The 12,119-nt window shown below is 43.3% G+C and overlaps 1 protein-coding gene across 5 annotated transcripts; it reads right to left on the bottom strand.

Annotated features, from left to right (window-relative positions):
- Positions 1–585: 585 nt before the first annotated feature.
- On the bottom strand, positions 586–12,074 carry HSCB (HscB mitochondrial iron-sulfur cluster cochaperone). 5 transcript variants are annotated; one of them, XR_006275928.1, is made up of 7 exons: positions 11,848–12,074; positions 11,511–11,607; positions 9,587–9,676; positions 8,444–8,588; positions 4,825–4,872; positions 4,024–4,173; positions 586–1,030 (listed from the first exon to the last, which is right to left on the bottom strand). XR_006275928.1 is itself a non-coding variant. In XM_038373107.2 (6 exons), exons 1-6 carry the CDS (start codon positions 12,072–12,074, stop codon positions 1,027–1,029), a joined length of 624 nt encoding a protein of 207 aa, XP_038229035.1. In that variant the 3' UTR covers positions 586–1,026. The 5 variants fall into 5 exon arrangements, 3 of the variants coding, with proteins under 3 accessions (XP_038229035.1, XP_038229034.1, XP_043354320.1); XR_006275929.1 differs by having other exon boundaries at positions 854–1,043; XM_038373107.2 differs by lacking the exon at positions 4,024–4,173 and having other exon boundaries at positions 586–1,043.
- Between the last annotated feature and the right edge of the window lie 45 nt (positions 12,075–12,119).

Here is a 12,119-nt window from a genome sequence, read left to right as displayed (position 1 = left end):
TCTCTTGTGTGAAATAAGGTCCTATCTGGTTTAGATTCTCAAAAAAAAGGTTAAATATATCTCTCCCTGTTTGTTCAGTGCACTGCTAGAGCTGGCCAAGAATTTAGTTTAAGCACTACAAGGCAACATACAAAGTACACTCAAGTCTCCAGTTTTGCTTACTCCTTTCAAATGCCTCACCAACACACAGTGATGTGAAAGGAAATAAGGGCAGCTTTGAGCAGGAGAGTTTGATAAGGTTCTTCTTGCTAGGTTCATACAAAAGTAAGTATTAAACACATCCTGATCAAAGTGATAGTAAACAAGGTAAGAGCAACTATCACACTGGTTGAAGGAGGCAAATGCGTTCCCACCCTGAATAATCTCTGCCCTCACTACAACTGAGAAAGTTGTTACCATCTGTCTCCAGGTCCTGCAAGAAACTCTCCAGTGAGCAACGTTTGCTAAAACTTTTCCTATAAACAAGCACCATTTTTCCCCATGGCTGTAAGCGTTTGATAAGGAGTCAGGAAAATCCAAAGTGGGCATTCAGGCAACACTTTTTGATATCAGTGCAGCATCGGGCCCTGACTAAATCCCCATAGCAACAGTGATCTGCATGCTCATTTATTGTCCACTAGGGATAGGTAGCTATACAGTTTGAGATATAGAATGTATAAATATTGACAGTAAGGAGTGTGGCCACAAAGGTAGCAGTTGGAATTCAGGAGTACAGGGTCATTATTGCCAGCAACATTCCACTTCCGAGACTGCAAACTAATGACAATGGGTGGTACATGGATGTCTGTTACACAACTCTTCTGTTTCAGTAGGTAAGTAAGGACCGAAAAAATCAAGAGGCACACAATGATTGTGCTGCTTTTAGTTCCTGAATCAGAAACTACAAATCACTACTTTAATCAAAAGTGAATCAGGTCTTAATGGCAAAGAATGTGATATCAGGAAGGATTCTTCTTGTTCTTCACCTTGTCCTCCAAGTTTTCAAAGTATTTCATTTTGGCTAGAAGTTTCTTGGCTTCTTGAAGATCATCTGAAATAAAGAACTGAAGTTTATATTAGGATGGAGTCTGTTTCATCTTAGAAATTTAATTTAAAACATTTTGTTGTTGTAAAATGGCCATATCAATAACAGAACTAAACGTGAATTTAAAAAACCCAAATACCATGAGTACCACAGTAAAGGTTATGTTTTAACAGTGGAGGCCTCAGTCAGGACTGGGAGCCCCTTGCAACAGGCACTCTACAAAACAAATATAAGAAATGGGCTTGCCCCAAAAGCTTACAATCTAAAAAGACAAGGTGTACAAAGAATGGGGAAAAGACATGCAACAGCAGTGCCCTCCAATTACTTCTCTTAGAAGCACCAACAAAAAAAAAACCCCAGTGGACCATTAGGCATCAAACTGTAAGACTGGCATCAGAGGCGTGCTTAGATTATTTCCATTACAACTATATGACACAGACATAACAGGAGTAAGACCCAACAGCCTAGCTAGGAAACACTGCTATAACAAAGACTGGCTCCATCCCACCACCATTGCCAGAAGGGCTCTGCCTGTAACAGGAGCTCTTTCAGACAGCACTGGAGCATGCCTTAAGGCTCTGTATTTCTTTTTAAGTGGTGTTAATATTAAATCCTTCAACATAAAGGATCTACTAATATGTTGTAGTTAAAGCAATTTCATCCACAGATGTGAGGACAGCAGGGCAGGTAATCATTACAGTAGGAAACCCTTAGTAAGGTACCTATAGGCATATGTTTGTGGGAGGGAGGCTGGTTATGAGGGACTGTGGAATTAGAAATATGGGCAGCCTCTAAGAGACCAAGAAAGATTGTAATGTTGAGGGAAGTCTTAAAATTAAGACAGGGTAGATGAAACGGTTTGTACCCTGGAGTGAGAGAGGGCCTTGAGATAAGGAGAATCTTAAATTCTTCTTTCCACTGATTCCATGTTAGTGAGACTGGCAGAGTAGGGATGCAGAGACCACAGGAGTAGATAACTGAGTTCTGGCACAGCTTTTACCAGTTAGATGTTTGGTATATCATGAACCAAGGACGGTCAATAGGGAGAAAGCGTGGCAATGCTGATTGCATCCCACCTGAACTATAGGAAGTCTTCGCCAAACTGGATCTGACAGAGTAAGTGTCCATTTAGCATGCAAGCCCCAGATGGGATTAAGGTGGGACTGATTTTAGTGTACCACTGGATCTGCTGCACTGTCAATTCCCTTTGTAAGGGGACTACATGTCTCAGCCTGGTGGCAATGGAAATACAGGGAAGGCTTCAAATCACGAAGAGCAATCTTCATGTAGATGATGAATCTTCTGAGATGGTCAGGAGATCCTGGACATCGTGAAAGCCATGGGCCTATCAAAGGTAGTTACTGGATCAACTCACAGAAGTGGCCACTCTTTGGACCTGTTTTTTGGATTGGGACTGCAAGTTATGCAACTGAATCTTAAACTAGCATCATGGACCAACAGTTACGGCCTATGGTTTGAGATTGGGGCTCATTTCTCCTGTCAGGGTGAGAGACCTCTTTGAATGGTCTGCCTTGACTGATTAATGGAACTAGAAGGGTTCCAGAGAGTCTTGTTCCATTGTTAGGCCACAATCATGATGATTAGGGAAGACAATATTTCTAGGTGCCCTCTTTGCTAGCTTCATTCTCACAGTCACCCTGATTTACTGAGGACCTGAAACAAATTAAACAAGAGGAAGACAGCTAGAGTGCCAGTGGTGGAAATCTCATGCAGAGGCTCAACAGCTGTTTCATGAAGGTTTGGGAAGTAAAGAAAAAGTTATTTTCTTCTACCAGAGCATCTGCAAAATCTTGGACAGCAGGTTTATTCTAGGTTATAGATTGTCTGCTAAATCAGGACAGTCTGAGTTCAGTGGCTGGTCTGACTCCCTCCTGTTGAGGAAATTTGTTGTTTTACAGACAAAATTGATCAGATTACAGATGGGGTGTCTGATTTCCTGGTGACAGAACAAGGGCCTCATCTTGGCTGGTAGTTTCAGGCAGTGATTCTCACTGACGTACTGAAGATGGTGAGAGATTTTTCTTGCAGGCAGTGTTTTGGATCCACATACTTCCTGGCAGGTGATGTGAGGGAAACCTGCAGCCAAACCAGGGCTACTCACTCAGCTGTCCCTCCCACAGAGCTGCACTAAGTCATCACTCAGGCATGTGGCAACACTGCAGTGAATTACCTTTCCCACAGAGCCTGCAGTTACTCAGCCATCCCTGAGCAGAGCCTGGGTCAGCTGACCCCCAGACTCAGGTATTTCTCCATCCCCCCCAGAGCTGCAAACCACTCTGTGCAACAGCATTACCCAGTTGGGAACACTGCTACTGCTTCACAGTGTATCAGACTCTCTAGACTCCCAGCCTGCTCCTGACCACTTCTTACCCTGCCTCCTGGCCCCCTCCTACCCGATTCTGAACCATCTGGCTTTGACCTCTGTCATATATCTGGACTCCAGCTACAGACCTGTTTGACTTATCTATAGACACCGATTCCTGTTCTGACCCTGGCTGTCCCCAGATCTCAGTTCCAGCACTACCCTTGGCCCAGTGCCTACCCTACGTTCAGCTTGGTCGTCTGCTCCAACCAGTAGGCCTGACTACTGGGAAGCAGCGCCTGATAGGTGGAGACCAGTGGGGAAATAGCGGGTCCTTTGTTTGCCTCTCTCTGAGGGCAGGGCGCATCCTGCTTAGAAGGAAGCATTAGTGCACACTGCTCAAAAAGTCATCAATTGACATTGACAATTAGTTAATTATTGACCTGTATCCCATCTTGGGTAAGATTACGGAGAAGGCTGTGGTGAGACATGGCTTACATGATCTAGAATGCTTTTGATCTCTTCAACACGTTGCCAAGGCCAGGTCTGTACTCGCATTGCAGAGACTGCAGTGGTCAATTATCTTCTCCAGGAGATGAATGAACATCAGATATTCATGCTGGTGGTACTCGATCTGTCAGCTGCCTATGATACCATTAGTCATAAGATGTCTCACCAGCAGACCCTAGCAGGAGTGGAGAAGGCTACTCTTCAGTGGCTTTGTTCTCTTTTCTTGGAGAGATCTCACTCCGTAGTTAGCAATTGCTCCTCTTCCCGAAGTGCAGTTAATTGTGGGGTCCCAAAGGGTACCATTTTGTCACCCTGCCTGCATTCAAGGTATATATGGGGCTGTTAGGAGAGTTAGCCAGGAGGCATGGGATGCAGCATTGTCAGCATTCTCTCATTTGACTTGGAGAACGTAGTTCACTGCCACAGCCAGCGTCTAAAATTGGGGTATGGATGAGAGTAAGATGGCCGAGACTTAACCCAGACAATAATGACATGCCAACAGTGAGCTGAAGGAAAAGAGGCGGTGATGACAGTGGATGCAATTTCAGTCCTTTTCACAGAAGGTGTACAACTGCCATTAGGGTTTCATCTTACATGGAGCTACATCATAAAACTATTCAGAGACAAGCTGGTGCAAAACACAGCAGCCTGCTCACTGAGCAGGTCATTTTGCTAGAAGCTTGATACCAGTACTGTGGGATCTATACTGGCTTGCTCATCAGTTTCTGGAAGTTTTTTTTATTTTTAAAGGCAGTGGATGACACTTTAATTCTGTAGTTCACTAAATACTTTATACCAAAACATGCTGTTTTTAGCACTGACTACTCTGACATTATAGCAGTAAAAAAAAAAAAAAAAAAAAAAAGGAGTACTTGTGGCACCTTAGAGACTAACAAATTTATTTGAGCATAAGCTTTCATGAGCTACAGCTCACTTCATCAGATGCATTCAGTGGAAAATACACTACCTCTTTCAAAAGCTTTGCTTACATCCTTCGTCAATTCTTCTCGTTTAACTGTAAAAAATAAAAAAAATACATTGTCTTATTCAAAGCTGTATATATGCTCACTGAGCACTTTCAATAACATTGCCTTAAGACTTCATGCTGGGAAACAGATATGCTGCCAGCACCTTTGCAGTAACGTTTTTGCTAACTGTTTTGTTCTGTCACTAGCTATTAAACAAACAGTTTAGCACCAAATCAAAGAAGTGAATTTTAGTGTAAATACAGAGACTAATGTCATCACAAACTTTAAGGACTAGTAGCTTGGATAAAAGTTCAGCTTACACTCTGAATTTTATTTTACCCTTTCACAATTCTGACTATTGCTATTATTTCTTGCAGCCAGAATCATTAACCCTGCAGAATGAAAGTGTGAAAATACTTCACCATTGAACTGATGGTTGGCCACTACCTAGAACACATTAATGGACAAAGTAGGCAGGATGAGAGGACACTCTTACAGCTCTCTCCCAAATAGACGATTACCATACATTAAACTTTGTGGGTGAAAGTGTAAGGCTCTTCAAACCAAATACTTTGCTACATTTTCTCCATATTAACATGCTCTACCATAAAGTGATTTAAAACCTTCTTTGAAACTGGTGACAGTGTTGTTAGAGTATATACATGTTCTCTTGTCATGGTGACTGGCATTAATATTTAGAGAAAAGTTTACTGAGTGACTCCAGTCCCTCTGAGCAGAGGACCTTTCACAGCTCCCTACTATGTTCCATATCATGCTAGACTATCCTCTCCTTTGTTCAGTAGATGAGACTTGCTATACTCAAACTCTACATCTTCATTTCATCAGATTGCACTGGTGTCCCCTGAGGACAGCTGAAGTTCAGACCGTTCATCACTATGTAACCTTCCAATTTATTAACTATCCTTATTCTGAACCATCATCCACCTAGTACTTCTCCATAGTTGACAAGCCCTCAAACTTTCAATGCTCGCTGGAGTTCAGTGAAAGTTTCTCTGTCACAGAGCGATAGATTGTTAAGCCAGAAAAGACTCCCAAGATTTTCCAGTTTGAGCTCTTCAATCACACAGCACTGCTCCCCACACCATTTTCCTAAATGTCTTCTCTAAGCTCTCCTTACATAGATATTAAGGTCAGAAGGGACCATTGTGATCATCTAGTCTGACCTCCTGCACAATGCAGGCCACAGAATCTCACTTACCCACTCCTGCAATAAACCTCTTACCTATGTCTGAGCTTACTGAAGTCCTCAAATCATGGTTTAAAGACTTCAATGAGCAGAGAATCCTCCAGCAAGTGACCCGTGCCCCATGCTACAGAGGAAGGCGAAAAACCTCCAGGGCCTCTTCTAATCTGCCCTGGAGGAAAACTCCTTCCTGACCCCAAATATGGCGATCAGCTGAAACCTGAGCATATGGGCAAGATTCACCAGCTAGATACCCGGGAAAGAATTCTCTAGTAACTCAGATCCCACCCCATCCAACATCCCATCACAGGCCATTGGGCCTATTTACCATGAATATTTAAAGATCAATTAATTGATCTTTGGGCTTCTGTGTTGCTCCACTATCTCTTTGGAACCAAGAATTACTTCCCCCATCAGTCTTAACGCTTTCTCAATCTCCACGCTGAATACTTCCTTCACAATAACCCATTACTCTTTATCCTGACAACTTTAAAACACTAAATAATATATTTCTCTTTATAGGCAACATGACCTCAAACATGTTTAAACCATTATTCAAAAGCTACATGCACATTTACTTATTGCCAAACTAGTTAGAAGATTGTATATAGATTATAACAGGCACTAAATACATTTCCTGTTAGTAAGATTTTGTTAATGATATTGCATGTATGGAATTTTGCTGTAAAAAGCAAAATTCTGTTAACATTAACAGAAAAAAAATATTTGCTTTGAAAAGGTAGCCGTTATAACAAACTGTGGCCACACCTGCATCAGACTAGTAAAGCTGAACTAATAAAGTCCTTTTTAGATTGCTTATGAAAAGGAACCCTATTTTTCAGGGACACCTTGGCAAGCAGTATAAATTACCTAGTTTGCAGTTTGAGTGGAGAAAATGCAAATGGTTTTGCAGCCCAATCTACCAGCACAAACTAGTATCCGGACCCCCATGACAATTGCTAGTACACTATGTATACATATTCATCTGGACAGGAGAACTGAGAAGTCAATTAAAAAAAAAGAGAAGAGGTAATGATATTTATGTTCTCTGTAGACAAACAGGAAAATTGCTTAATTTAAAAAAAAAAAAAAAATCTATCCACTAGTTAAGAGAAAATTGGCATAATGAAAGGACAAAAGAGAAATTGGAAATTAGGCACCAGACACTACGTTGGTCAAACCGATATACTGCTCCTCTTCCTTGTTCATAAAAAAAGAGGAACCCGAAAGGAGTCCTATTTCATAGATACCAGGGGAGCAGTCACACAATGCTGAATGTATACAAGCAGAATTCCTAAGGCAGATGAAGTATGAAGTCCACATACATGACAATAGAAACCTTCAGTGGAAATGAAGGCTGAGGGGGAAGGAACACACTTCTAAAAGCAAGCTTGAATTGATTGTCTGTTTTGCTGGGTTTTAAACTTGTTTGATGTCCTCTTGTGTTTACAGCTTTTGCAGACCTCAGTGGGTTTGGACACCATAGCTTAACATAAAAAGATAAATACTGATCAGGTAAGGGGACAAGTGAAAAACTACAGTGGTAAGTGTTAGATTAAGAACACAGAAGCGTGCATACATGCAGGGGATGCAAAATAGAAGGACAGAATGATAGAGGATCTAAAGCAATCAGAATAAAAACAAGGACATGGACTAAAGTTTGTCCTATTCAACATAATGATGAAAAACATAGGAAAATGTGGAAAAGCTATTTTCTTAACTTCCTCCTGTCACAGACCTGGCCCTTTAAGGGGCATTACGGACCAGCCTACCTGTGATAGAAAGAATGAGCCAACTCAAACCCCTCTAGAACCAACTAAATCCCTGGGTGACTGACTGGCCATTTATTAATAAGCTTGATAAAGGGTTCCTAGACACAGCATCTCCCAGGAGAGCTCTCTAGAACAAGGAGCCTGGATGGTGTGCTTCTAGAGACAGAAGTAGCAGGACAGAAGCCCAGGGGCTGCAGGTGGCTGGAAAAAAGTGGCTGCAGATAAGTGCTGCAGAAGATTAAGGTAGAGACTGAATTGGACCCAGAGAACCACAGGGCCAAAGAAGGGCTGTGCACCTTTGGGCCCAAATGGAGAGATCGCAGGCTGGACTAAGAAATACAGGCCCCATGGGGGAGGGCAATCAAACCCTGCACTCAAAAGGAGAGACTTATTTCAAATCTATTTAAATTTAGTAAAGTAGACCCTTAACATGGGAATTTTGCTTTAGACCCTTTTGAACTGTGTGGTGTTCTTAAGGGACCCTGGGCAGGGAGCACTTACAGTGCCATGCTCAGGCAGCAGGAGGTGCTATGGGGCAGCCCTCCCCCCATTACATCACCTTAATTAGAGAGACTAGCCTTCTGTCACATTATAGAAAACATTGTAAATTATTCCTGTACATTAGACAAGTCTAGACTTCACCTTCAATGAAACTTTCAATCTCTTCTATTTTAGCCTCATTATTAGGTTCTGCCAGTGTCTCATTGATTTCCATGATTTCCTTGAGGAACTCAACATCTATGTCACGGTCTGTCCCTTTTGCCAGTTCCACTCCATTCAGCTCCAGCTGGTGAAGAAGAAAACAATGGGCTCACAATATCTGCTGCTGCCAGGCCTGTATTTCAATCCCAACCACTTTCCAAAATATCAAGTCACTAAGAGTTTATCTACACATGGAAAAAGAAAAGGAGTACTTGTCGGATGCATTTGGTGGATTTTCCACCGACGAAGTGAGCTGTAGCTCACGAAAGCTTATGCTCAAATAAATTTGTTAGTCTCTAAGGTGCCACAAGTTCTCCTTTTCTTTTTGCGAATACAGACTAACACGGCTGCTACTCTGAAACTCTACACATGGAGTTCATCAGGAAAAACTCCCTGTGTAGACAAGCTCCAAAATTAGCAGTTGGTTAATGCACAAAGGGGCACTGGGAGCTGTTAGGGGCAAGGCTTAAAGTAAGTATAGAAGGTACATCTTTGCTCAGAGATAAGTAATCTGTTGGATGGGTGACAGACTGTTAGTCCATGTCTACACTGCCACTTATGTTGGCAAAATGTATGTGCCTCAGGGGTATTAAAAAACCCCACCTCCCTGAGTGACGTAAGTTTTGCCGGCATAAGTGGTAGCGTGCACAGCAATAGGTCAGTGGGAGAGCTTCTCCCGCCAATGTAGTTACTGCTGCTTCCTGGAGATTGTTTAACATGTTGACAGGAGAGCTCTCCTGTCGGCTTAGAACGGCTACATGAGAGATCTTACAGTGGCACAGCAGCACTGGTACAGCTATGCTGCTGTAAAGTCTCTAGTATAGACATAGCCATAGTGAGATCACAGTGATAAAAATAATAAAAGAAAAAAGTTATTCCATAGTAAAGATGTTAACTAGGTGGGACAGAGGAACTCTTTGGCCTTTTTCAGTCTCAAAGATTCCTGTTTTCTCTTGTGAAAGTATATGAATTGTGGAAAAACAGTAGAGGAATACACAAGATTTGGTTCTTTATACTGTAACAAACTACAGTCATCTCTGCATGGTTATGGTGCGATACTACAGTACATATTAGACACCTTACTAGGTACAATCCACGTCTCAGAGGACTTAGAAGGGTTTGGTAGGCTCTGTTAACCAAGGAAGAGTGTTGATCAGAGAAGTCCCGCTCTTTCTGTCAATAGAAGATCCAGAAATATCTTTATTACACAGAATTACCATATTTACAATAAAAGCCAAATCAAGCCACATTTAGTCAGCAGTAAAGAAATAAAATTACTATACAAACAGTACACGTCAGTGCAATCTTTAATTGCAATAAAATCTCTACCAAAACATTTAAGGAAGCCAAAAGAATTAAACTGTTATGGACCTAGATAAGAATGCTGGGTACATTAGAAATACCCAGTGAATACCAGCACTTTACTGGTACTGTTACGTCTGTGATCAAAGTTTAAATTGTTTCTTTATTTTTAAATGCAGGACATCCATTGCTTTTCTTCAGCTAGACTAGTAGTTCTCAACCAGGTGTCTGGGGCCCTCTGGAGGGCTGCGAGCAGGTTTCAGGGAGTCTGCCAAGCAGGGCCCGGCATTAGACTGACTGGGGCCCAAGGCAATTGCCCTGCTTGCTACCCTCTAGCACTGGCCTTGGCTTTTATATGCAAAAAAGCAGTTGTTGTGGCACAGGTGGGCTGGGGAGTTTTTATAACATGTTGGGGTGGCCTCAGGAAAAAAAAAAAAAAAGGTTGAGAACCCATGAGCTAGACTAACTTGTAATTTGACCTCTTAAATCTCACACTAAGCAGGTCTGGGCATAGTCGGTCTTTGCAGAAGTTGCTTCCAAACAACCAAACCAAAGTTTTCCAAAAACGGGATCCAAACTCAAAAACTCTAACTTGGGACTCCCAGGGTATGTCTACGTACTCCATGGCAGTGAGTTTCCCAGCCCTGGTTGACACTTGGATCAGCAGGGCTTGAACTGGTGTTCTAAAAATAGCTCTGGACAATGCTTTGAAGTTGTGGCTCAAGTGCTGAAGCTAGGGAGCGGGGTGGGCTTCAGAACCTGAGCTCCAGCCTGAACCACAACATCAAAGTGCTGTTTATACAGACATTTTTAGAGCGCTAAGCCGAGTCTATAAACCCAGCCTGGGAGGCTTGCTGCTGTGGGCTGTGTAAACATAATCCTGGGGTCCAATTTTCAGAGGGAAGTATGTATTCTCATCACAGTTGAAAATCTGGCCCCTGCAATCTCAGAGGAGGTCAGACATCCAAAAATGGAAAGAATCAATTAATGGAAGTGTTTTGAAAATTTGAAAACCTTAGGTTCTGGTAGCTGGGTGGATACAAAAGAAACATCATGTCAGAGGAACAGGGGAAGACTACATAATGACATTGATTAACCGTAATAAGTACACTTTACATCCTCCAAACATCACTGATGTAAGCCTCAAGCACTGGAAAAGTGAGAGAATGGGTGCAGATAGTCTGGGGTGTGAAGGGCTTCCTCCTCTTCCCCAAATTTTAGGGATTGTATTAATAAAGGAAATTTGAGTTTGGAATAGAAGCTTGTTTATCTCATTTTATTAGAAGTAGACAAACTCAGTTATGGACAAAAGTACTTTTTAAAGTGACATTTAACAGCAACTTTTAAAAAAAAAACTCTAGCCCCTCCAAAATAAAAGAGGTCTCTCTCTACCGCAAGTGAAAATCATTCCATTTCATAGACAGAGAACTTGTAGTGCAAACTAGGAATGTATATGAAGCTTCTGAGCAAGTCAGGGGCAGTGATTAGAGAACCCTGGGCTCCACCTCCCACCCCTGTACTCAGTCCATGCAAATACACAGATTTGGGAGCTGGTTCCCAAATAAATGCACTTGTTGAGCTGCCAATGAGTTATCACCATACCCCTTGCCTGGGTGACTTTCACTGGAAAAGGTGACAACTCTCCTACACCAAGGCCTGTGCCTGGAGGCCCAAGAGCAAGTCTTCATCACTCCGAACTCCTAACCTGGGGTCTCTGGCTGAAGTAATCGGGGTGCAGGGAGCGTTGTAAGCTCCGGAATCGCTGCTGCAGCTGCTGCACATTGATGTTGAATGAGCGATCGCTGGGGAGAGAGAAGAGGAAAAGCACTAGAGCTACAGCTAACCAACTACTGTCCCCAACCCCCAACTCCCTCAAGCCCTAACCTCCCGCACCCCCAGCTCCAACCTCCGCAGCCCTCCCCTGGTTCTCAGCCCCCCTCCAACCTTCCAGCCCTTCCCCCACCCTCATACTCCCCTCAAGCCCTAACCTCCGAGGCCCTCCCCTGGTTCGCAGCCCCACTCCGGCCTCCCACCCCCCTCACCAGTCCATCAGGCGGAAGAGGTCAGGCTGGGACTCCGGCGGCTGCAAGGCCTGGCAGGCCGGACAGAAGCGAGGCAGTCCCCCGGGAGCGGGGAGAGAGATACCACAACTCCAGCAGCGTGGGGCGGGGAAGGAGCCGGGCTCTGCACTACGGGGCCGAGAAGAGGCGGCTGGAGCCCGAGAACCCCACAGCGCCCTGCAGAGCTGACCCCACCGCACAACCCACATCGGGCCGGAACTACATCTCCCAGCAGCCCCCGCGAGACCAACTAA

Source organism: Dermochelys coriacea, chromosome 15, assembly GCF_009764565.3.
Source record: "Dermochelys coriacea isolate rDerCor1 chromosome 15, rDerCor1.pri.v4, whole genome shotgun sequence".
NCBI classification, from domain to species: Eukaryota; Metazoa; Chordata; order Testudines; family Dermochelyidae; genus Dermochelys; species Dermochelys coriacea.
This window is presented reverse-complemented; position numbering and strand designations above follow the sequence as displayed.

Excerpts from the sequence above, each read along its gene's own strand:
- HSCB (XM_038373106.2), bottom strand. The coding sequence starts at position 12,074 with ATGTGGGTTGTGCGGTGGGGTCAGCTCTGCAGGGCGCTGTGGGGTTCT. Across the intron at positions 9,677-11,510 it reads ACTTCAGCCAGAGACCCCAG|AAAGAGCGGGACTTCTCTGA; the intron begins GTTAGGAGTTCG and ends TTCTATTGACAG. Across the intron at positions 1,031-4,824 it reads AAGCAAAGCTTTTGAAAGAG|ATGATCTTCAAGAAGCCAAG; the intron begins GTAGTGTATTTT and ends TCTTTATTTCAG.